The sequence below is a fragment of the Nipponia nippon genome, unplaced genomic scaffold, assembly GCF_047370975.1.
Source record: "Nipponia nippon isolate SJK-2023a ecotype South Korea unplaced genomic scaffold, ASM4737097v1 scaffold_8, whole genome shotgun sequence".
NCBI classification, from domain to species: domain Eukaryota; kingdom Metazoa; phylum Chordata; class Aves; order Pelecaniformes; family Threskiornithidae; genus Nipponia; species Nipponia nippon.
The window spans coordinates 1,173,424-1,199,893 of NW_028262402.1; the positions used below are offsets into that span (position 1 = coordinate 1,173,424).

General features: G+C 42.9%; 1 protein-coding gene across 5 annotated transcripts in view; it reads left to right on the top strand.

Moving 5' to 3' along the window:
- PALM2AKAP2 (PALM2 and AKAP2 fusion) overlaps positions 1-26,470 on the top strand; it is a 277,020-nt gene that overhangs the window by 56,344 nt on the left and 194,206 nt on the right. For all 5 annotated transcript variants that reach the window (XM_087741637.1, XM_087741632.1, XM_087741635.1 and 2 more), the window contains exon 3: positions 9,474-9,604. In XM_087741637.1, the coding sequence (XP_087597763.1) occupies positions 9,474-9,604 (131 nt within the window). The remainder of the gene's footprint in view (positions 1-9,473; positions 9,605-26,470) is intronic.

Genomic DNA, 26,470 nt, shown 5'->3' on the forward strand with positions numbered 1-26,470 from the left:
AAGGGCTATTCCATACCGTATGATGTCATGCACAGTATAAAAACTGGGGGAGTTGGCCGTGGGGCAACGATCACTGCTTGGGGACTGGCTGGGCATCCATCAGTGGGTGGTGAGCAGTTGCATCACTTGTTTTTCCTGCGTTTTGTTCTTTTTGTTTGGTTGGTTGTTGTTTTCCCTTTTATTATTATTATTATTATTATTATTATTATTATTATTATTATTATTATTATTATTATTGATATTGATATTGATATTGTTATTGTTATTGTTATTGTTATTGTTATTGTTATTGTTATTGTTATTATTATATCATATTTTATTTTATTTTATTTTATTTTATTTTATTTTATTTTATTTTATTTTATTTTATTTTATTTTATTTTATGTCAATTATTAAACTGTCTTTATCTCAACCCACAAATTTTCTCACTTTTACCCTTCCAATTCTCTCCCCTATCCCACTAGGAGGGGGACGGGGAGTGAGCGGCTGTGTGGTGCTTAGTTGCTGGCTGGGATTAAACCACAACAGTGATGAATACACATTAACTGACTGCTGGAAAACGTTGACAACTCTTGGTCTAAATGTATGCTTCTTAAAAAAAATTTTAAGACATCACTTCCTTAAGGTATTTCAAAGAAATATTTTGTTTGTTTCTTGAACACTGAATAACAATACCAGACTTGCAGCTCTACAGGATAATATTTAATCTGCTTGCGAATCAAAGAATCATTTAGGTTGGAAAAAGACCTTTAAGATCATTGAGTCCAACCGTTAACCTAGCACTGTCAAGTCCACTGTTAAAGCATGTCCATAAGTGCCACATCTGGATGTCTTTTAAACACCTCCAGGTATGGGGTCTCAACCACTTCCCTGGGCAATCTGTTCCAATGCCTGACTACCCTTTCGGTGGAGAAGGTTCTCCTAATATCCAATCTAAACCTCCCCTGGCACAACTTGAGGCCATTTTCTCTTGTCCTATTGCTTGTTACTAGGGAGAAGAGACTGACCCCCCCCTCGCTATAACCTCCTTTGAGGTAGTTGTAGAGAGCAATAAGGTCTCCCCTCAGCCTCCTCTTCTTCAGGTTAAACAGGCTTAGTTCCCTCAGCCAGTCCTCATAAGACACGTACTTCAGACCCTTCACCAGCCTCGTTGCCCTTCTCTGGACACACTCCAGCACCTCAGTGTCCTTCTTGTAGTGAGAGACCCAAAACTGAACACAGTACTGAAGGTGCGGCCTCACCAGTGCCGAGTACAGGGGAACGATCACTTCCCTGGTCCTGCTGGCCACACTATTCCTGATGCAAGCCAGGTTGCCATTGGCCCTCTTGGACACCTGAGCACACTGCTGGCTCATGTTCAGGCAGCTGTCAACCAACACCCCCAGGTTGTTTTCCACCAGGCAGCTCTCCAGTCACTCTTCCCCAAGCCTGTAGCATTGCATGGAGTTGTTATGACCCAAGCGCAGGACCCAGCACTGAGCCTTGTTGAATCTCATACAGTTGGCCTTGGCCCATCAATCCAGCCTGTCCAGGTCCCTCTGTAGGGCCTTCCTGCCCTCCAGCAGATCGACACTCCCGCCCAACTTGGTGTCGTCTGCAAACTTACTGAGGGTGCACTCAATCCCCTCATCCAGATCATTGATAAAGATATTAAACAGGACTGGCCCCAGTACTGAGCCCCTGGGCAACACCACTTGTGACCAGCTGCCAACTGGATTTAACTCCATTCGCCACAACAATTTGGGCCAGTTTTTTGCCCAGCAAAGAGTATCCCCATCCAAGCCATGAGCCGCCAGTTTCTCCAGGAGAATGCTGTGCAAAACAGTGTCAAAGGCTTTAGTAAAGTCCAGGTAGACAACATGGACAACCTTCCCTCATCCACTAAGCGGGTCACCTTGTCATAGAAGGAGATCAGCTTAGTCAAGCAGGACCTACCCTTCACAAACCCATGCTGACTAGGCCTGATCACATTGTTGTCCTGTACAGGCTGTGTGATGGCACTCAGGATGATCTGCTCCATAACCTTCCCTGGCACCGAGGTCAGACTGACAGGTCTGTAGTTCCCCGGATCCTCCTTCTGGCCCTTCTTGCAGATGGGCATCACATTTACTAACCTCCAGTCAACTGGGACCTCCCTGGTTAGCCAGGACTGTTGATAGATGATGGAAAGTGGCTTGGTGAGCACCTCTGCCAGCTCCCTCCGTACCCTTGGGTGGATCCCATCCGGCCCCATAGACTTGTGTGTGTCTAAGTGGTGTAGCAGGTCATTAACCATTTGCCCTTGGATTATGGGGGCTTCATTCTGCTCCTCGTCCCTGTCTTCCAGCTCAGGGGGCGGGGTACCGCGAGAACAACTGGTCTGACTATTAAAGACAGAGGCAAAGACAGCATTAAGTACCTCAGCCTTTCCCTCATCCTTTGTCACTATGTCTCTCCCCGCATCCAATAAAGGATGGAGATTCTCCTTAGCCCTCCTTTTGTTGCTAATGTATTTATAGAAACATTTTTTGTTGTCTTTTACAGCAGTAGCCAGATTAAGTTCCAGTTGGGCTTTGGCCCTTCTAATCTTCTCCCTATATAACCTCACAGCATCGTTGTAGTCCTCCTGAGTTGCCTGCCCCTTCTTCCAAAGTTCTTAAACTCTCCTTTTTCTCGTGAGTTCCAGCCGAAGCTCTCTCTGTTCAGCCAGGCTGGTTTTCTCCTCCTCGAGCTCATCTTTTGGCACACGGGGACAGCCTCCTCCTGCGCCTGTAAGATTTCCTTCTTGCAGAATATCCAGCCTTCCTGGACTGCTTTACCTTCAGGACTGCCTCCCAAGGCACTCTGTCAACCAGGCTCCTGAACAGGTCAAAGTCTGCCCTCTGGAAGTCCAAGATAGCAGTGCTACTGACCCCCCTCCTTACTTCTCCAAGAATCAAAAACTCTATCATTTCATGATCACATGTTTATGAACATGCTATTTGGTCTTGGGCTGGCTAAGCTCCACCAGCTAACATACATTTTTTTGTTGAATTATACTTCTGGTAGCTATAACATTGTGACTGAAGTCAAGACTACAATCAAGCTGCAAGTTTTTCAGCATGACTTAATTCCCTAATCTGGGCAATGCTTGAGCCATATCCATGTATCATGTAGACAAGCTCCTTAGACTAGAACAAGTGCCTTAGATGACTGGAAAGGCAACAGAAAGTTTTGCTGCTAAGCAAAACCAGATCATATCAGCAAGCTGGAAATGGTTGCTTGTTCTGTTCCAGAGCCAGTCATGCCATACAAGGCTACATCCGTCTTGCAGCAGAGCAGAGTAAAATCTTTTGTGTTTGCCGAGGACCACACCCCTCCTCCATTTTGCAAGCAGCCTCTCTCACACTGAAACCCCACATAGGAAAACTCTGCATCAGTCTGGACAAAGAGTCAGACTCTTGTGTTCACCTACTGAAAAATTAAAAACTACAGCATCACGCAGGAATACATTTTGAGGAACTGCTTATTTTGAGGTGGACCTGCCTGAAATACTGCTTATGTCTACAGCCCTTCTCTGCATTTGCATATTTATTTATGAATGGTTAAGGGCATCTAGCATTAATGTGCCCACTTACACTAAAGCCATGCAAACATTTTTTTTTTTTTCCATTTTTTGGAAGGCATGGGAAAGGCCTGCTGGCAAAGGAACAAGTCTTTCTGTAACCTCAGTACACGTCCCAGTAACCTCTTTGCTAATGCTGGCAATTGTGCTGCACACCAGCAGGTCAGACCCAGACCTGCTGGGTAACCTGCACTAGCTGGGTCAGGGCCAGCTGGATGGCAGGGGAAGCTGCCTAAAAATATGGCAAGCAAGAGATGCAGTGTTCAGAGTGGCCACAGGAAAGGGGTAGAAAGGAAAAGGGAGGAACCCCAGCAAAGGTGGTTGTCATTCTTGCACTTGCGTTCCTTGCAAACTCAGTTTTATCAACCCAGGCAGATGCTTGGGAGCGTGCACCGGCAGAGCAGGCGTTGCTGCTCCAGGAAGCCCTCCCTCTCATAGCTGATCTGCTGGCTGACAAAGCTGCAGTCCCTGGGCAGGTGGCTCCGGGTAGCTGCTGAATAGCAAAGCCAGGCTCATTGCTGCTTCCAGAGCTCCAGATCTGCCAGGAAAGCTCAGCCCTTTTGTACCAAGGGAGCTTTCTGAAATGCAAAGAGCAAATCTAAAATGCAGCCAGTTATGCTAGCACCCTAACGAGAGTGTTCAGGGCTAATATCTGACTCTCACACTGCCAGGTGAAGGAAGAGGTTTATAGCACTCTTTTAGTAGGGCATGGGCTGGTTATATGCAGATTTGAGAATATGAGGAACGAACCTCTAGCATTTACCTTTTTTCCAGGACAGAAATACTGATCTCATGTAGGGAGAAAATCATTTCATAATAATAAATAATTCCAGCTCTAACTTGTTAATGTCTGGTGGTCTTCAAGCCTCAAAACCCAAAGACTTTTGGCAAAACTTCAATTTGGCAAAGATTTCAGTGGAAGTGCCTTTGATGTAGCACTACTGATTTCAGTGGAATTACACCAGGGATCATTATTGCCCATTTTGCACAGCACAGAAGAGCATCATTACCCTGAATAGTCCACATACAGTAGTGTTTCTCAAGAGCAGGCACATTTTACTGAAGGAGGCTGTCTTGGGTCAACTTTTGACCTTTGTTTCTCCTCAAGATTATCAGCTTCCTTGAAAATTACACAGCAGCCAAAGGAGTGCTCCACTTTAGCAAGCACTGCTCTCAAGGAGAGATAGTACTGATTCCCCCTCTAACCACTTGTAAATACAAAAAAAAAAAAAAAAACGGCATGAAGAAACTGCCTCAAAAGGTAGCAGCACAGCAAGAACTGGCTTTTATATTGTCATAAAGAGTCAAATGGCAAACTTGGCAAATGCGTATTAGCCTCAGGTTAAGACACTGCCACACTTTATGTGGGACTGGAAATGTATTATTCTTTATGAGCAATGTTTATGGAAGTATGTCCGAAATCAGCAGGACTGTTGGGTAGAATTAATCACCTTTCACGTAATGGTATACGAAAGTGGTGCTAAAAAGGTTTACTTGCTATAGTAAAATGTCCCCCAATACTTAAACTTTTGATGCAACATTAAAGCAAAATGCAGCACTGAAAGTAAAGATTTTCTTTTCAATACAGCATTAATTCTACTATGTGCATTTGAGGGGCTATACAATTATTTCCTTGCTAGTGCTAAATGTAAACAAATGAAAGCCCTTGGGCTTTACTGTCCTGAAGCATGAAACTGGAATAAATAGCATGTAAGGGAGCTGTGCACCACATTTATGGCCATCACTGTGTCTACTGCATTCAAACATTTGGCATGATTTCTTTCTGTCCTGTCCAACATCTGTTCACTTATTTCTGTCCTCACCACGTTCACAGAATCATGACCTGGTTTTTCCCTTTTTTGCATGGTGCAGAAAAGTCACTCTGCTTTCCTACAGTTGAACAAAATACATGTGGAGCTGCCAGTTATCTCTGCAATCTCACTTCTGTGCAGAGAAATGAAATCACCTGAGAGCAGTGGTGACCTAGAGCATCGCAAACCCACTCCCCTTTCCACTTCAGTAACAGAGATTCTTTTTAAGAACATGATCTAATTTCTGCTGAAGGATTTAGCCCTGAAGAAATTGTACTCTTGCAGTAAATGAAGGAATACTTATACCAAAGTGTACATAGTGTAGCTGTTGTTGTACCAGTGAAATGGTGCCTTCTGAAAGTACAGCATATTCACGTTCCAGTATTGGAATGAGCTGTACAAATACCTGTATTTTTACAAGAGTATATCTGGCCATTCTTGGAGCCCTCTATCATTTTGACAATGCCTAATCATAAAGCACAACTTTGGTGCATAAAGAAGCTCCAAGATGCAGTAGAGAGTTAAAGCTCGCAACAGACAATGAAGGAGGAGCAATGCTGAAATACTAGCTTGTGGCCATTTTAATCTCAGACTGTTATGTAAAGCAAATGCACAACATTGTTAAGCAGGGGTAACTCGTACAGCTAGCTATTTTGGGGCTCCATCCTCATGCAAGCATTCTTCTTTTAGCAGATTTGAGAAACACCTCCTATTCTTCCTGGGGTAAGATTTTGCAAGATTTTTTCAAAAAGCATAACCCAAATTTTGTAGCTGTGGAGAACAGATGGCAGCAAACTGTCTTTTGTTTCCAAGCCACATCTGGCTCTGGTTTGCATCTGGCTGGACTGCCTCGATGCTGACTGCCTCCCTGGACTGTCTCATACCCAGGAGCTGTGCCCAAGCACCCACCAAAGCTCTACCACCACTTCCTTATTGTGCCATATCCACCCTTGGTCTCATCATGTGTGCCAAAGCCTTCTCCCCAGGTTTCTGATTAAGATGCCCTGGGAAAAGTTTACTCAAAGCAGGTGAGAGATTCTTCCCCCCACCCACTGCCTCAGCACTATGCCAGTCATCTGTCAGGGGAGAATATATTTCCCGGACAGCGAGACGGTTGCACGCGGTCCCCTGGCGTGTGCCTGCCTGTTTGCCTATTGTATTTGCAGTGGGTGTATAAATATATGTAACCTCAACAGCTTGGCAAATAGAGCCTCTGAATTTTAAGAAATGCTTCTTATAAATGTTTCCATTTCTCAGAGTCTTCTTGTCTGGATTCCTCAGTGTAGTATTTAACGAATGCCTTAATTTTCATCTTAAAAAGGAGAGCCAAAAACATCAAAGCTACCAGCTTTCCTGTTTTAGATAAAATATGCTGACATTTCACCCAAGAGGGAGGATTTTTAGTGGATCATAGCAGTTTTGTCTCTAAATGTGTCTTTAAAAAAATCCCATTGATGCTTTCCAGTTTCAAATTCATGCTATTAATAGGTCAAAAAAAGAGGCTTCTGGGAGAAAGAAATCATGTGATTTTGTAGTTTAAATGTTTCACATAAACAAAGACCAAAACAAAAGCTGCACAAAATATCTTATTTTTGTATATAGCAGTTGTACTGAAGGGACTGGCATTAGCATGGAGATTCTGTAAAAGCACATTGAAAAAAGTCTGGGTTTTATCTGTCCTCCTGTAGCAAATGCAGAGTGACTGTCAACTGAATGTCTTCAGTGCTGGCCGAGCAGCACTTTGCCAGAGGCTTTATTAGGACTGCTGGAGCCATGTCTAAAACAGGTTTAAAAGAGAGAAGGCTGCCTTCATTTTTAGAGTTTGGTCTTTAGAAACTTGGGGGGGGGGGAGGTGGGGGGGGTGTCCAACTGAGTATTACTCAGGATTTCAGATTCAAGACCACAGCTGGGTATGACACAAGTAGCAACATAGTTCTGCATGCAACTGGCCACATTTCTTTTTAAAGAAAAGACAGCAATTTTCTAAAGAGCAATCAGCCTTCACACCACTTTGCACTGGATCTAGCCCAGCAGGTACCCACTGAGTTGTGCTATTAAGACCTCTTAAATGCCAAAGCACAGGTTGTTAAATGCTTAGCACCTTCAGGACCTGTAAATCCATCTTTGACTGTCTAACTTTGTTCCTCAGTACATGTGATGACTTGTGAGTCCTGTGCTGAGGGGACATCTCAATAGCACATTGGGTCTGAATGAGCTGATGAAACTTCTGGGCAGTCATCAGCTGGGTGGAACAGGAAAGCAAAGGAAATCTCACCACCAGCCCGCAAAATGTGGCAGGAAGCATTAGTAGATGGTAGTGGCAGCTAAAGGAGCAGCAAACTGCAGAAACTGTGGCAGGAGATAGCCATCCCTGATGTTTTGTGAACTAACACCTTGGAGGCCATGAGCAAAGTTGAGTTCAGCCAGGTAAAGGACATCTCCAGCATCAGCAGGTCCAACTATTGAACATGACTACATGGTACAAGAGCACAAGAGCTTTTCTGTCATGCAGAAGTCCTCATTCATATAGAAATCACTTAAAACCCACCTAGAAGTCCTCTGGTGCACAGCACAGTTAAAGTCAGTAAAAGCTGGCGTCATTTATAAAGTCTAATTCGCTTTTGTGTGTTGTATTGCTTTCTGTCTGCTGTCTTATTAAAATCTAATTGCCTGATGCCAAATAGGCCATGGAGTGACAAGAATAGTTTGTGCATAGATACTGTGTCTATATATACACTCTAAAACTAACAAGTAAGCCTTGTCTGTCATGTCAAAAAACTTTCTGTTTTGGGCTGGGTTTGAAGCCTGCTTTTGGTGGTGAATGTTTTTCTTTTATACGTAGTTCGTAGTTTGCACAAGTCAAGTTCCATTCCAGCGTTGACCATGGCATTGAAAAGACTAATACTGCATGTTTGGTCAACTTCTGAAATCCAATTTCTTTGAACTGATGATTTCCTTATTAGCTCCTCATTGCTGGAAAGGATACATGCTCTCACAGCTTGTTCCTTGAACTAGCATTGCTAACTGCTTTGCAAATTCAGAACCAAGGCTCCACTTTTCTGGTCAAGGCAAGGGGCTAGTTTGGTCGGTCCCTTGGCTGACCTTTTTTTCCACCAGCTCCATTTCCTTCTTGCCAAGGGGCAAAGTCCTGCATGGCTTTGGGCTCCACATCTTCCTTTCAAAGGGTGCTTGTCCTGTCTGCCAACTGATCTGCCACATCCCTCTGGCAGGACTTGGGCCAAACAAGACACACAGGCTGATGTGCTGTTTAAAGGATTGCTTGAAACCAGTGCATCTCACTAGTGAACTCCCCTGGGTGAGGTGCAGCTGGATTAGACAGTGGCCAGGTGAGGTTGTAGCCATGTTTTCAGTGCAGAAAACACAGCAAAACTCCCAGGAATTCTTCTATGGGGTGTAGGCTATTGCTGCTTTCTGCGACAGTGTTGCTGTTCCCTGGGTGACCCATGGTTTCTGGAAGACTTTTTTTCATTTTTTTTAATTTTTGTCTCGCTAAGAGGTGATGTGTGTGGTTGTATATGTGTGTGTGTGTGTGTCTGTCTGTATGCCTGTAAATGTATGGAGACACATCCGTGGTATAAATCAAAAAGAACATCTTTGATTAATTTAATAGCAGACTGATTTTATCCTTCATGAAGCACATTACATTTAGAGCTTATTCTTTTGTTTTTGAAGCTTTAAGAAGTTTATGGTTTTAGTCCTTCCAGTACATGCCTTATCATTCATGAGAAATCCACAGTTTTGTTCCAAGATTTTAGTTCTTGCAGGACTGGCTAATTTGAGTGGCTTAAACTCTTTTTTTTTATTAGGACTAAAAATAACTTCATATTAAGGCATTGATGGTAAATAAAGTGTACACGGTAAAACTGACACTCCTAAATCTGGAAGACCTGACATCTGGATAAACAGCTGATGGATTGCCTGAAATTGACTATCTAAAGCATTAATCAGAAATTCAGTGGGGACAATGTAATATTCAGAAGTAGAGGCAGCTCCTTCTCAATCGTCAGATGGTTTTTATTCAGTCTACTCCTAAGGTTTTGGTTTTTTTACCTTACAGTCAAAAGCTCTTCGGGAAAAATGGCTGCTACAGGGAATTCCTGCTGGCTCTGCAGAAGAGGAAGAAGCCAGAAGGAGGCAGTCAGAAGAGGATGAGCTGAAGGTGAAAAAGCTGGAAGAAAATATACACAGGTAGGGACAGTTTTGCTTTGCTTTGCCTAAGAACAGTCACTCCCATTAAGGCTAGAGACCTTCCTCGCCCAGGTCCCCATGTCTGGAAGCAGCTGATAGTAACTGCCCAGGGAAAAGTGTAAGAGGCAGGCACACATACAGCTGAATGTGCCCAGAATTTGTCTCCCAGATGTCCATGGTTTGCAAAGTAGAGCCATTGTGGTATCTTTGTGTTTAATGGACTTTGATGGATTTTCTCTCATGAGGGAATTAAAAAGAGGGCTGAGTTCACCCTTCAGATGTACGTGTATGACTCAGTCAACACTCAAGAGATTCTCCATTGCTTTACGTCTCCTACAGCCAAAAGGAGTTCAAAGAGAGGCAGCACTCTTTTGCACTCTTCAATGGTGCAAATGACTTTTCAAAATGTAACAGCAAATGCCACCAGCAGATCAAGTATCTACTGCTTTCATAAGCAAGGTTTGGGCATTAGAATTATTTCCTTTTATCAGTTTCCTATTGCAGTCTGTGTTGATGTTTGTCCTCTTTTTTGTGTTTTCCTTTGTTTTTCTCCAAACTATGAGCTCTAAAGCTCATAAGGTGAATGCTTTTATCCCTTACAGAACAAATTCCAGAGCTCCTTCTTCTGCCATTTAGGCTATGTGAATTTAGAATTTTTTCAGCTGGCAGAAAATTGGCAAAGGTTGGTCAAATTTGGCACCATAGCTTTTACAAATGCGTCAGCTGAGGCATATAAGTGATAGAAAAAAGCAAATAGGACCAACAGTCCAAGGATTGAGGTATTAGCCTAGCACCTGATGAACTCAATTTGCCTTCTGCCAGACTTTTTGTGAAATTTCTTGGAGAAATCACTGAGAATGTTTCTTTGAGGATATACACAAGCAGACCCACCCTGAGCTTGGACAACACTAAATGGCTTCTATGTGGAAGTAATAGATCAGTATGAATGTAAGAGCTGTCTCATACTACTGGTCTCTGTCTTGTGATTTCTGTTAAATAGAGCTGATCTGAGAATGTGTATTGTTCTTTTACATCTGTTGTAACATAAGGCAAGAAAGCTTTTTTTTTTTTTAGATTTTATATGCTACCTGATGTTTCACTCCATAAATTAATGCAGTAGATGAAAAGAATACATGGACCGAACTTCAGAAATATGTACTGTAATACATATTTCATCTAGTGCTGAATGCTGCAAGGTGCTAAGTGCTCTGATCCCATCCAGCAAAACACATCAGCATGTGCTTAATTTTAGCTATGTAAGTACCACCACTGAAGGCAATGAAGCCTGCTTTGCTTAATTAATTCAAAATGTAGGATGAAAGTCTGTGTAAAACCTTTGCCCCTGTGGTTTGGTTTTTTTCTTCCTTAACTGCAGCCATGAAATAAAATCTTTGAGTATTTGGAAGTAATGGAGCTCTGTTCTGCTGTGAGCACCTGTCAAATGACAGGTCGGCTACTTGCTCCTGAGTTGAAAGGACATTTGTTTGACAGCCTCACTAGCAGGCGTAACTTCCCTGTTATCTATCTAAGGGAACTGCAAAAACAGTTAAAAAGTATTTTAATTTAAATGAGAAAATATTACGCCTGAACTATAGAGATAAGACAGTAGAGGTAGAAGTCATTAGTCTAGTTACAATTTACATCCATGACAGCATGACAAGTCCAGAGCCCATCAAGATAGGCTGAGAAGGTAAAGGTCTGTAGAAAGGTTAAGAAGAAGAGAGATGTCAAGCACATTATCTGGAGGAGCAAAGTAGAATGAACTCATCCTGAAAGGATTTTTTTGCTGCCTGTGCACCACATTTTCCCTCTGCATTCCCAGGAGAGAATCAGAGGGGAGGATTACAGGGGAATCATTCATATGTTCATGTTTGCAGGGGCCCGATGGTCCTTTGGAAGTGCACTATGCACTATCCAATGGGACCACTATGAAACAGTCCAAACCGTCCCAACACGGGCAACAGAGGATAGACTAAGCTGGTTCACCAGGCAGATAGAAAACTACTGCAAGACCAGCCATAGAGCTGACACCAGGGGACTGTATGACCACTGTCCCATGGATCTTGCATATTCATTAGAGTCACACTGCATCATATCTGCAAGCACAGAGCAGCTGCAGTGTCAAGACCTCCGTGAAAGAGTCTTGTGGCACACATGCTGGATTTGTCCTTATTAGAAAATATGCAAAGTCTTTTACAATTGTTCAAGGAGCAGGGTGAAGCTTACTCGCGAAGGCCAATGTCCAACTTCTGCTGGCTGCCAGCACCCATGCGAGTGCTTTAACAAGGGGGAATGGGCAGTCATCCCCTTCTTCCTGCAGCAGAGCATCCCATCGTCATTGCAGAGAGCACCATTTCTTCTGCTCACACTGAAGCACTCAGGAAGGTCCCTTTCTCTTAATTCTGAGTTTAATACATGAACAACCATGGCACACGAGAAATATCTATCTTTATTTGCAGGCCAGATGTAAACAGTAGGTCTGACAAGCTCAGTGAACTGCAATACTTAGAACAGAGAACTGAAGGAGACCAGCCTAACATTCATAAATGAGGATGTGGGCTCATGTAGGTCTGTGCTGTCCAGAAGAGGCAAATATCTCTACCTTAGGGAAACAGTAGGGCTAACTATGGGTTTGTAGATGGTCTTGAATGCCTTGACCATAATGTAAATGCTTCAGTTGAGTATTGCTTTTTCTAATTCAAAGTGACTTTCCCACTAAAATCAGACTTTTTGCAAGATGTAGACATGCTTGTAGTGTTTATTCTTAAGCTAGTGTAACCAGTTCTCCTTTGTGTGGGAGGTGTTTTAATTTCAACTAGGGCAGCAAAAATGCATGAGTGTACAGACTGCTGTTTATTTATTAGACTTCCATGTTACCATGATACAAGAAATCACGTACTTCAGCTTATAGCTTGCAAGGATATGTACGTATGAGTAAATCTAGACATGAGTAAGTGTAATGAATTAATGAGCTCCCTTGTCTGTAAAAGCATTTGGAAGAAGGATACATTAGGCCTACATTAGTCGGCATTTCCGTACACTTCATGCCAAGCAACTGAAAAAAAATATCTGCATTACAAAAACAGAAATAAAGCAGAACAGTCCATAGTAAAAAATGCAATACAAATAATTAAATACTATCATGCAATTATGCTGATAATTACCAACAAGTGAACACAGAAGTACAAGATGCACATACAAGTCAAAAAAAAAAACAGTGAATGCAAAATTAAGACAAGGTGAAGGCATATGAACAGTGTAACAGTGGATTACAGACAGAATGGTTATTCGATAGTTGGGGTTAGTTTAATACATTTAGACATTTTGACACATAAGAACACTAGAAACAGTCTTCGTATCCAAGAATGAGAAGTGGAAACAGAAGAATAAGCAGAGGTGAAGCAAGTGTGGCCCTGGACTCCCAGCATTCCTGCTTGCCTATCTTGAGTCTTCAGAACAAGACTTATGCTGGCCCATGTGAAAATTCTGGTGGTGTGTCTTGCATTTCTTTAAAAAAAGTGGTTGGTTCAGTGGACTTACCAGGAAGATTGGACCCCTTAGTCAACATTCATTGAGACTTAAGCGGGCTGGAAATCTGTCAGTAGAGATAAGGATGGAAAGGCATTGCTGCATTATTAAATGTTTGAAACCCAGCTGCAAGATTGGTGGTACCATTGTATCAATGGTAGAGCAGAGCCAGACATGGATTTAGGATATCTCTGAGCACAAACTGTCCTTAGTCATAGAGAAGCTTTAAAGCTAGCTTAGTTTTTCATATTCTCCTAAAGATCTTGGGTCAGTGTTAGAGGAAAGCTGCCATTTCTCAGTTTCTTTTCCATTGTCACACAGTGAGAAAGTGATCTGCTGTTTTCTGCAGCTACCTTAGATTTGGGGTAAATGATACCACAAGAGCAGAAAATGAACGAAAAGCATTTCTCTTTCCTTAAACCTATTCTCCAAATCACAGACCTGGAACATATTGTTTGGGATAGTATTCATGCCCAGTGAACTTCCACAGACATGTTCCTGATAGTGTGTTGTAGGTGAAACAAGCGCTGGAATATGTTGCATGCCTCCCATGGTTATTTTTACCACATGAGCCTGTTATTTTGCAGCAGTGAATGGAAAGTTGGCATTCGACATCTGGGTATTAACAGGCAGCATTCATAGAGGAGAGCAGCCCACCCACAGCCTGCTGTTCCTTCACAGCATTTGAAAGGCTCCTAAAATTATTTTGTTTTACTAGATTACATTACAGTATGTGCTGGCGGCCTGTGTTTACTACAAAAGGTGAAAAGTTTTCATTGCTCTGAAGCTTTCATGTAGCATGCCAACAAGAAATACCCTGTGACAACATATCTCCCTATTTGATGACGGACACTGGCATGAGATGCCAGGACTGGACTTGCGCTCCTGGAGAAAAGAAACCCACTGAGCTAAATCCTCAGTAAAGTGGCATATCCCTTCAGTAATCAACAGTGCATCTGTTCATGTTGGATGAGGAGGTGCCCATCAGTTCCAAGGACAGAGAAATTATTGCTTCAGCAGAACAGCCATTTTGGACATGTGGACCAGTGAGACAGCTCAGAGCAGTGGGTGCTGGATCCCCAAAAGCATACACAAGAAACACTTGTGGCACTTTGGCACTGTGGCAGCTCTTGAGGGTGAAGCAGTGCAGGACAGCAGCCAAGGTGTATGTGTATCCCCTGTTCTTTACTCAGGGCTACTCAGCTGTCAGCACATCCAGCTCCTAACATTTGCAAAAGCCCTTTGGGGTTGTGGAATGTTTCACCCTTGTGCATGCTGGTGGTGAGCCGCAGCTGTGTCACCTCTAAGAGAAGGCTCTTCCATGGTGGTGCAGCGTCAAGAGAGAGCCCCGGTGTTAATGGTGGCAGGGGCAGGTCTGTGCTTTGGACCATAGGTCATGACCTCTTTCCTGGGACAAGCACATGTCTTTCCTGGTTGCTCTTGTCTTGCTGATGTGGGCAGGTGGTAAATACATGCAAAAACTCACTCCCTTCCAGCAGCTCCCATCGCAGAGTTCTGCTGTTCTTCTATACTTAAAAACCTTGGAAAGTATTTTAAAGAAGTGTTGAACTGAAAGATGCCTATGAAAGGGACTGCAGGACAAGCACAGCTTCCATCCAAGCAAAGCAGTTAACTTGATGGCCCAAGAGATCCTGAATGTAAGCTTACACAAGAGAGATGACCAGTGATGGAGGAAGAGAGATGACACCACCTCTTTCAAGCAAAAGGTACCTTGGCTGTGTGAGGCTCTCTGTTGTTCTACTGTGCTCGACCTATGTCTGCTTACCAGATACTAGACAGAAGACATAATCTAGGTAGAAGCAGATCCAAAATGGAGTAAAACTTCTCCAAAGCTGGCAAAATTGCCCTCTTCTTCCATTACTGCAATTGAATCTTTCCAGGTAAATGCTCAGACCTGGGTATTGTCAGAGAGGTTGGGCTAGGCCCTGAGAAGAAAACCCTCACCAAGCTGATTTGGTATGTAGAAAATAAAATCCTATTAATATACTATCTTTTAAATAGACTATGAGTGCTTCACAGATATCTGATGTTAGATGGGGTCTACACTAAAGTGTCTTCTCATTGCAGAGTTCAGCAAATACAGGCTGAGCTTGTTGTGGCTGCTGCACCGTTAGCATTTTATCTCATCCTATAGACCATTCTTTCATTTCTTTCTGATGCCAAGGTTTGTTTCCTGCTTCTTCTTAGCATGTCTCAGACTGGGAACTCTGGCTATAATTCAGTCTCTCTTGGGACTAACAGTCTTCGCATGACAGAGGAAGAGAGCACATGACAGATGTGAGTGTACTCCTTCAAAAGAAGGATCATCTGATGTCAGAACCAGCTGCTCAGACCTCCCCTAGAGCAGACAGTGCAAGTCAGGACCAGAGGTGCCATGAACCTCTCCTTAGCAAGGTGTCATCAATTTCCCTTCAGTCTTAGCCTCCAGAGAGATATGAATGGTTGCTGAAGCATATGCTAGTGGAGAGAACAGTGTGTCTTCCAAGTGCATGGTCTACATGAGCGTGAGTGTTTTACAGCTTCCACATTGATGGCAGCTGGAGAAAATGATCAGGAGCATTGTTTATTCAGCATTTTTGGGTTTTACCTAGAATGCCAGATGCAGCTGTAGACAGGCCTTTGGTCTGCCTCCTCAAGCTGCCCATATGACCAGTTGCTTTGGGTGAGCTAAAAGTGAAACTGCAAAACTGTCTCCTCATAGCCAGGCAGTCTCTCCAATTCTGCTCACCTTATGAAGGAAGATCAAGCTTTCTGCACAGGAGTGGCTGTTCATCCCCAAGCCCCCTGTCTGATTCTCCACGAAGACGGATCAATAGCAGATCTCATCTGCTGAAGCTGCACAGATTCCAATTTTGGCAACCCGTAAGGGCTGTGGTTTCCAAAACAGCACGTCCTTCACCTCCCATAAAGCTTTTGCTGGGGTGCATTTCATATGTGATACATTTCTTAGGAAAGCAGAGACCAAAACAAAACCAGGCAAAAAGCCTCACAAACAGGAAATCTCAGATTTCCAAAGGAACCCACTCTGCGGTGCAATTAGAGAATTCCTCAGGACTTGCACGATGATCTCAGAAAAGCAATGACTTAAGAGTTGCTGGGTGGCAATGGGTTTGAGGTTTTTACATATGGTATAATACATTCACATGTAGCAGTTAAAAAGAAAAAAACAAAACACAGAATGGCATGCCAGTGCTTTAACAGTTGCCTAAATGCCGGTGTTCTGGGTTTAGGAGTAGCAATCTCAGGATCTTCCACAATTCCTAGGCATTGCTAGCTTGTAATTATTTAATGATGCCTATGCATCTTTATAAAGCAGGCCAAAGGATTGACTGTTCAATTTGAGCACAGCCTCCCTCCACTCCACCTGTGTCTGCTCTCCTTAAATATGTGTACCAGATATGCACCTTGATAAAGACAACCTTTTGCCTAATTTGGGAGCAAGATATAGAAGAAAATTCAAAGTCCTGTCTCTACATATCAAGGAATTTCCACCTCAAGTGCTTCTGGCACTTCATCCATGTCGGTATGCTATAGATTAAGAGACATGTTCCTCAAGAAGAAAGGAACACATAGGCTTAAATTCAGCTATGGACAGAAGCAGATTTTTCAAGGACACCTTTTTTAAGCAAGCTAACATGTTGTAAAGTAGCATCAGTTTCTAAATGGATTAAAACCTTTAATACAGTAGATCACATGCTACAGTCCCTTGTGAAAGGGGCAGTTAGCACCTCTCGGCCAGGTTCAGCAAGAAAAGTGCAATTTCAGTCATTGCAGCCATTCAATAACATGGACTTTCTACACAAGTCTGGGTTTCTGTTGCCATACTAGATGAGACCCAGTGACAGATTATCAAGTGCAAAACTTCAGACCCTCCTTAGCTTTAACATTTCAAAGTTAAAAAATTCACATGACTCTCCATGTGATGCTGTTTGCAAGATGGGGAAATCTCTTCATAATGGGTGTATTTATCATATGTGTTGAATCACCACGCTCCCTCTGTGTGCAAAGCCATCCAAGATCTTCACAATTCTTTTAAGCCTAGTAGAACGGACAGGGGTTTCCTGAAGCAGTAAATTGTGGTACAGCATAAAGAGTAGGAATTGTTGACTTCATTACATCTGAATTAAATCTTAATCATGGGCCAAATAGGATTGTTGCCTGGAGTAAACCAAAAAGGACTAGTCTCCATTCCTTTCCTTGTTATGCTTATCATTGCTGGAGTTGGGTGGTTGGTTGGCTCTCCTTGTGTGCCGGCCCTGCCACAGAGCAGTCCTGGTGAAACAGCTCCGTCCACACAATTAGTCCATATAGCACTTAGTGGCTGGAAAAAACAAAATTGTGGAAACTCTGTAACAGAAAGACATGTTTATGTGGAGGTAACATACACATGCACGGTTTTGAAAGATGGCAAACCTGGAGTGTATTTACAAAGAGAAGGCACAGAGTTAGGCAACAGCCTGGGTTGATTTTATTGTGTTGGTGCTTTACAGTGATTATTTACTCTGTCTTCACCTTAAATCTGAGGACTTTCCTCTTCCCTGCTAAACTTCTCTTTATGTGCTGTGTCTGTGTCTGGCAAGGCCAGAACATGCAGCCTACACATGGACTCACACACACATGCTTGCAGAGCCAGGGAAGACACTGCTGTGGTTCTGGTCCTCAGTAGCTCCCTTCTCCCAAAGGCTCAGGTTCATCCTGTATAACTGTAGGAATTTACGTGTCACCTACATATAGAGCATCATCTCCTTTAGCCTCCCATGCAGTCAGTGAGGAAAGAGCATCACCTCCATGGCCTGCATAAGCCCACCTCGCTCCTTTGAGAGACAGGTGCCTCAGTTAAGTGCCTCAAGTGCAATGGGTGGAATTTAAGCCTTAACGTTACTTCCTGCACAGGCACCCTCCACTGGGCCTCTGGGTGCTACCGTGATGCAAATCGTCATTAATAAGCATTAATTATGTACCTGGTGCATCATGTGTTTGTTACCGCAGGCCCTGCCCTGTCATTCTTACTAGTAGTCAGCACTTACACGTTATTTCTGCAGAGCTGGGCTAGCTCTGAGTAGGTAGAAGTACAGCTAGAGGAGGAGCAAGGTGTAGTGTTTGGAGCCACCCAGTGGGCATTGCAAGTCTCAGCCTCTTTTTTAAAACATCTGCAGTATGAAAAGCATGTCACCCTACCTGTAGGGTTTTTGATCTGCTGCAGTATGTGAATTCTAAGGCAAAAAATAATGCAAATCCCAGCTGATGGACCACAGAAGTCAAAGAAAGACTGGATGTGCAATCAGGAATCCTGACCGGTTGTAGTAACTGGATCACTGGTAAGATAGAAGTTTCAAAAAGCTGTGAAAACATGTTGTAGATTGTAACTCATCTGGAAGACCTGGCAGAACAATGCCATGCTCATGCAGTCCCATGCCCAGGAAAATACAGTTAGTCCTTTCTGTTAAATTATGGCTACGCTGTATTAGAATATTTTTACTAATGCAGCTACATAAGAAAATCTTCCCTTTGTGGATTCATTTTTTGCCATCAAAAAGTATGGACACTTAAATGGAATGAACTCCACAGGCAGAGGTTATTGTAGCTCTGTATAACCACCTCTTTACCGGAAAACATACTGAAATAAAAAATGTTTAAAAATAATCTGCCCTCTAGGTAACAACAGCACTCCAGCAGGATGGTCTAAAGCTAGTAACTGGAGAGAGACACAGGGACCAGATCTTTGCATCCTGCATCCCTCTAGATAATGTAAGGTGCAGAGTGTGTCCCTGGGAATTGCCTCAAGGGGAGAAACCAGTCATGACAGGATGAAGCCCACTATTACCCCTGGGTTAAACTCTTACCTCTACCACCGATTTCTTTCATGACTTTGAGCAAGGTACTTCAACAGTTCTTCCACATCTCTTATTCCAGTGTTCACCTGTGTAATTATCTTTCCCACACTTTTAGCATAACGTGACCTGAGCTCTTTGGTACAGGAATTGCTTCTCACTGTACAGAGGAGACCTCACTGGTGCTATTTAGGTATCCTGAGTGAATTTTCGTTCTTCAGAATTCTTCACCTTCTTCTCTATTTTGCAGTGGCAAGACAAATAAAAAATAGATGCTTATTAACATAAATGGTCCATGCTTCTAGAGAAAGCAGGAAAGAACAGCCTTTTGCTGAACAAAAAGTGATTCACACTGTGACTGGACTTGTGCTTCTTGCTAAGACTGTAAATCTGGCTCTTGTTTGTCACATCATTCTTATGTTTCAAAGCAGCATGATGTGAAAGCAGAAAAGCAATGTAGTATTTGGGTGGTATGTGCAAGTTATGGTGTGAAACATGCTTTTACTCTCTAATATGCAAAAGACAGAGACAGGCAAGTTTAAAATATTCAGCAGCATCTACTGGGTATAGGCTCTAGTGCTGACAAAATACAAAATCCTTCAGCTAGATCTGAACCTGTGTGCTGATTGCACTGCAGCTGTAGGAAGATGGAGCACGTCTGTAAATACTCAGGTGGTTGACTGTGCACTCCCATGGCTGCTGGCAGTGTCTAAGCTAGCTCAGGTATCTTAACACTGTGCTTCATAGCACTGAAAATGGTGCAGAATTTTACACTGGAGCACAATTACATCAAAATCAGAGGGCTGGCTTCAGCCCCAGTGGTTGTGGTAGTTTCCATTCATCTATAGGTAGCTGGTGCAGGACAGGCACAAGCTGCAGCATGGTCTACCTAGCCACTCAGCTGGCTAGCTTGAGCTGGTGTCTAAGTTGCTGCAGCCTCGCCCATATCAGTGCTCAAACAGCGCCAGCTCTAGCTGGGTAGGGCTCATCCATCTGTGCTGAGATCATACTTCTGGTGGTGCTGAAGACATGGCTTGAGGTGCCTCAGGCCTATGAAGTGACACAGCTGCATAATTAAATGGGTAGCTTTTCTTGATAGTTCCTGGGGGTGTTTCATTTTTTAATTCAGCTGTCAAAATCCAGTTCCCAAATGATTCGTTTATCTCTTTAATGTGCTGGCATTTTTCTTACCCTTGCCCATTAACCACTGGGCTTGTTTTATTTATGTCTGAAAGAGCTTCTTTTAGTCATCTGTGTGAAGAAGAAAAATCTGCAGCCTACTAAATCCACAGTGCTTTTGCACAGGGTTACTGAAAATGTCAAATACATTTCTTGGTTTTCCATGCAAACAGATGAAACATAGATTTTGTGGCTTCTTTTTCTCCTGCTGCCACTCTATGTACGCAGTGATCCAGGAATCCTGGATCCCCACTGGATCTCCAGGTGGGATCCATCACCCCACCAGATGGTGTGCACAGTGATATATATTCTTTGCTTCAAAGGCTTTATAATGTAAGCCAGTGAGGCAAGCAATCACTAGAAAAGGAAGTGGGGACCACAAGCATGCACTAGAGCCTAGGTTTTCCAAGCTTGAGTGACCTGCTGTGTAAATAAGTCAAGTCTGTAACCAACTGGTGGAATAAAATTGTAACATAGATCTTTTACAGCAGAAGAAATGCATGTTCTCTGCAAGCAGATACCAGAGAGAGAAGGCAATTCCAGCACAGACCCTGTCATCTTTGATGGTAGCCCAGGGAAATGCCCTAAATGGTGGAGTTACAGCTGGGTTATTTAAAGGACATTTCATTTGTAGGAAGCCCATCTGGGAAACATGAGCTTGCCTACAGAATCTTAACTGCACAAAATGTGAATAAAACAGATGTTCCCAGTAACCATGGGTTACTGATTTGACTGTGTATGTGTAGGGGAATGTGTAACACTCTAGTCAAAGAAATGACCAGAGAAAACAACTTTTAATTAAGTCTTGGAGCCCCAAGTCTTATATGACAAGTTTTCCATTCAGTTTATTTTTGTGCATATTATTTTTTTATGTATTTAGAAAATTGCAAATACAATTTACTTGTATGTGTCCATCTTTAGCCTCCTTTCCACTCCTTAAATTTAAGGGTACTTATTAATCAGGACAATGAATTTTATACAGGTGATCCTCACAAGAACCCGTGTTGCAATCAGGAGATGGGCTGGCAGCCTGGTGTGCAGTGAGATGTTTTTCTTTAGGTCCATCAGATAAAGGGACAGTCATAACAACCCAGGTAATGTTTTTTAAGACTTTCAGTTGAAGCTAAACCTCTTAGTTCCAAAAGAATAGAGGGGGAAAATCAAATACTAGTAAGTCACAGCATAAACCTAAGGGTTTTCTGACTTGTCTGATGATCTCTGAGCTTTGTGACTTGGCACACCTGGAACAGGCTCAGAAAGGCAGAAGGCTCCTAAGTTTAGAAACACGTTTCAGGCAGTAGCTGCTGCAGAGCAACAGTATGTCACCAGCAGAGCTGGGCTTGTAAGCCTTGTCTTGCTCGCAGCATCCAGGCTGGGAAACTAGAGAACCCAGTTCACCTTCCAATTGCCATTCCAGATGGGTCGCACAGGGCCAACCATTGATCTGGTCCTGCGAGGACAATCAAGCCCACTGTTCACAGGTTACTTCCAGGAGTTTAAGATATCACTCCTGACCCAGGGGAAGATCGTTCATATCTGTTATACTGGCATTGCAGTTTTGATGCAATAGGATTTTCAGCTAAGACAATAAATAAATAAAAAAGAAAAAAAGCCATCAAAACAGCTTTCTGACTTTAGGAAAGGTTGTAGCAGGAGAAAACAATGGAGGTGCCACAGGCTTTGCATGTGTACTGTGTTTATGTCCCAAAACATGCAAGAGGAATGCCTCATGCCTTTGAGTCCTAACCCCATTGGGATAGCTTTTTGGGGAGAGCTGTGGTGGTCAGGAGCACGGTCCAGCATGAGGCAACTGCAGGGTGTCACCATGCCAAGAATATGGTGATCCTCAGCTCTGTCTTCTTCAATAATTGCACTTACACTTAGGCATTACCTATTTCACCCCCTGCCAAAGGCTGTAAGTACCCACCAAGTCAGATGTAATTTGTTATGTCACATGTATGATCACTGAAAGCCCAGTTTTAAGGCTATGGGTAACATTAAGTAGTCTTCCAGGCAGGCAGCACTGGCCAGCACTCCCTTGTATCAGCTTTTAGGCAAGTAATTTCGGCAGCAGCCACCCTACAGACAAAAACGCCATGTAATTCTCTGCTCTTTGCTACTTAACATCAGCTTGGCAAATGCGGATCACCAATCATACTGAAGCTATGTCACAGAAAAATCATCCTGTTTTCCTGTTGAGGCTATCAGGGATGTCTTTTATGGTTGTGTAGCATCGTCAGGTAGAGTCCAGCTTGGTCTGGACAGCAGCCCCTGAAAACAGTGTAAATTTTGTGGAAGGATGGATTGAAAACAGGTTCCAGTAATAGAAATCTCCTTCACACCAGCTTTTTGAGAACTTGTTTTTTCTTAATTAGCTATTTTTTTCATGATGTTGGTACTACCCATAGAACTTCAATTATCAGGGATTGGTATAGTCAAAATGATACCACCTGAGGTCATGCAAAGCCTCAAGTGTAACAAAGACACACTGCTGTCTTGCCACTAGCTTGTTAAATACTTTCATCTAAAACTCACAGAAAAACAGAAAACATTACCAAACCCCTACAGATCAGACTAATATCCACCATGTAAGATTCATCCAAAATTCCACCCACATGAAAGAGGATTTGCTCTCTCTCATCACTGTATCATTTTCCTAGCAGAAGAGACAGGCTTGAAATATCCCATGAAAGCCAAAAAATCATTGTTGCAGCAGATACAAGAGAAAGAACTTCAGAACTAAACTCAAACTGAGAAATGCCCTTCCCTTCATTCATGCCTCAACTTTTGCCCCTCTTAGGACTGGGAATGCAATAGCTGATAAATGCTTTGATATCTGCAAGCAATAAGCAGCATACAGGAGAGACACATCCTGACATCCTGGCTCATGGTGCCCAAGTCTACCAGGGATCCCAAGACCAAACAAATTTCTTGCTGGCAGTGTAGGTTGCTATACACTACTTTTTTGAAGACTGCTGTTGCACAGCATTTTGTAGGAAGTCATTTCACTCTTCAAGCATTTCAAAGAAGAAACGAGAACAGAATACCCACACTTTCTCCCTCTCAAGTACAAACAGAGGACAGGAGAGTGCACTGTGGTTTTCAGGTACTGAAAACACCTGTTTAAACATGGTGCATTAAAAATGAAGACATTTAATGAACAGGATGGCTCTTACAGGTGGCTTCTTGGTACAGACACCTGTGCTTCAGCAGGCCCCAGCAAGCACCACCAGACCTCCCTTGGGCACCATCACAAACTTGCTTGATTCAGTGAAGCCCTTCTAGACTTGCCTCATTGCAAACAAGATAATACGGCTTTTCTTTTGGAAGATTACTGGATCAACAATATCCTTGTACAAGAATGGACGTGAAACAAAATGCCTGAAGCAAAGTAGTGTGTCTGATATTACTTCCTTATTTCCAGTACTTATTTTGTCATCTGTAGTGTCTGTAGGGGTGGACTGCAAAATTACCTATCCGGAAAATGTCTTTTTTCTCATTAAGAGCAGTGGTATTTAATCATTTCACAGCTTCATTAAGTGGCTTGTCTTAACACTTACTGCATCAGTACAGACTGCAAAGATCATACCAGCATCTTGAATAAGACGAAGGAGGTATTGATATTTTTCCATCCTAGCAGCCCCTAGTGAGCTACCTCATCTCCCAAAGGAGAAGACATTTGAAAAACCTGATGCAATTACCCAACATTTCTGAAAGGTGATTCTTTCTTCATTAGTCTTTGCTTTTCATGCTGCTGAGCTGAAAAGGATTTAGTACAATAAAAGAAATAAATAGTGGTAGCTGGTGTTGCGTTAGGAAAAAGGTAGCTTGTGTTTAGTAATCTCTGACTGAACTGCTTGTCGTTGTATTAGATAGATACGTAGCCTAAATGGCCATGCACGAACGCTGAAAATGGGTTGTAAGTGGGCTTTTTACTCTTTTTTATAAATACAAATTACCTTCTTTCAAAGAACAATCATTAAAGAAGCAACATGTACTATGGAGATCTGAGCTTTTCCATTCAAGTATGCTTTGAAATACATGAGGATTTTTACCAGTTGGCACAAAAATTTTGTAAAGAGATTCTCAGAAGCTGTAGTAGCCAGTAATATACCAATTTTGCCTCTAGGTATTCAGGGCAAATTAATCCTTTCACAAATCTATATTGGATTAATCTGATTTTTTGGTAAGGGAAGCTTTTCCTGATAGTAGCTAGACAGTAAAACAGGGCATGGAACATCTTCGTTTTACCTAAATTTACTGTTTTATGATTTACTGGTGAAAAGTTCATGCTGTTGTACATACTGAGAACAATTTGTAGAGTTGCATATTTCACTAGGAATGATTATTTTCATCTGAATGCATGTATTTTGGACATGGTCCAATCTTATGTAATTATTTGAAAGATGTTCTTTCCTTCACAGGAAAGTGTCTTTAAAACAAATAATAGTGTTTTGTGTCTACCGTGGGAGGAATGCTAGCTGGAAAATAGCCCAGAGTGTACAGTGTGCTAATGTGTCTCCACGTGCCCCAGGGATGCTGAATCATGGTTTTTGTGAGACTGTGCTGGCGGGGCTTGCATAATGAGGGGTTTGAAAATTCCATTTTCTCCAGCTTTTCCTGGAGAGCAAGAGTCCAGTTTTTGCTGGATGAAAATTTACCTTCAAGTAAAGAACTGAGAAACCTTTGCAGGCAGAGAAGAGAGCTTCCCAAGGAGAACCAAGGTGAAGTGATAAAGCATCACCATCAAAATCACCGAAAACACTCCAGCAGCTCCCGTTGCTGCTTTTTTATAAGTAGCTGCTCTGTAGTGGTTAGCTCCACTTCTGCTTTTCAGGGCCAGGCTGATTTCATGCAGTGGATACTGCTTGTGAGAAGTCTGAAATACAGCCTAAGGAGCATGCACCAGTTATTTATTAGGAGATAAAATATTCATTGCCCCTCCTCTCTCCCCATTAGCCAGGACATATGAGAGGAAGGTGAAGATGAGAGAGGCATTCCCTTTCTGTTGCAGCTGGGTGGATTTAGCTTCTTGTTGGTAGGGTGAATTGTAAGGATTGATAGCTCTTGGCTATTAAAGTTGCCCAGTCTTTAACAGCTCCCACAGCTTTCTCTCTCTTAGTTGCTGTTCATACCATCTTTTCCCCTCCTGCCAAGCCTCTAGTTTCTGTTTTATTTCATTGTTATATTTTTAAGAGTTTGATAGCTTTTCAACATTACAATTCAAAGGGCTTGTGGGAAACAGCTGTTTTCTGCAGATTTCTCTCCTTTCACCTACAAGTAATGTGACCTACCTTACAGGCACCCTTGAAGGCAGGCAGCTAGGTCTGTAGGCAACATTTGGGTTCCCACACTTTTACCACCAAACCCCCTTTTATCTCTGAACAGCAATGCGGTATGGCTCCACAGAGAAACCCTCCTTTCCCTCCGCACCTCCTCACCTCTCCACACCTGCTGGTGGTGTGGTCCTCCCTGTCCTCCTCTCCCACCCTACCTGCTTCTCCCCCGGGCCGTAGGCAGGGATGCTTTTGCCATCTCTAGCAGACCAGGCACTGGGGAGTACAAGAAGATTTTCCAGGCTTTAGCACTAGCCTCTCTGCCTCCTTTCATCCCAAGGATCCCAAAGGGGGGGATCTGCAAACCCACGCCCATGAGTTTTACTCAATGGCATTGCAGACCCTTGTATCTGCTGGCTATGTTGTCCATGCTCTCCGAGCAGGGACTGCGACGGGCTTCAGGCATAGCCCAGCCTGTGTGAGCATGGCTGGAGAGGGCTGGACTACACAGAACAATCGTGTTAATCCAGAAAAAATGGATCACAAGTGGTATGGGGGTGATTCTTTAATTCCAGAAGGAATCAGGAGATGTCAAAATTACACTTTCTGTTTCAACACAGGTTCCTTCTCTGACTCGTACTACTTCTGCTCCCCACTCCCCTCTTTTTCCTCATTATCCTCCAAGGAACACTATTTTTTAATTAAGTGGGAGGGTAGCTTCGCAGAAGAGAGGGAAAGCCTTTGTTCTTTGTGTCCCAAATTGATTAGCATTCTTGTGGCTTTGCTGTTTGCTTATCTAAAAAGAAGCTATGGTTTGACTGAGGGAAGAATAGCTTTTGCATTTTAATTTTCTCCTAACGAAAAGCTTCTAAGATACCCTAATTATACTGGAAAAGATTCTGAGACTCACTCACCATTCTCAAATTCATCTAACAAGTAACATCCCCTGACAGGTCCAGTAGAAGAAACACTTGCAGGAAGAGCAAGTCATTAAAAAACCCTGCTTATTTAAAAAAAAAATAATAATTAAA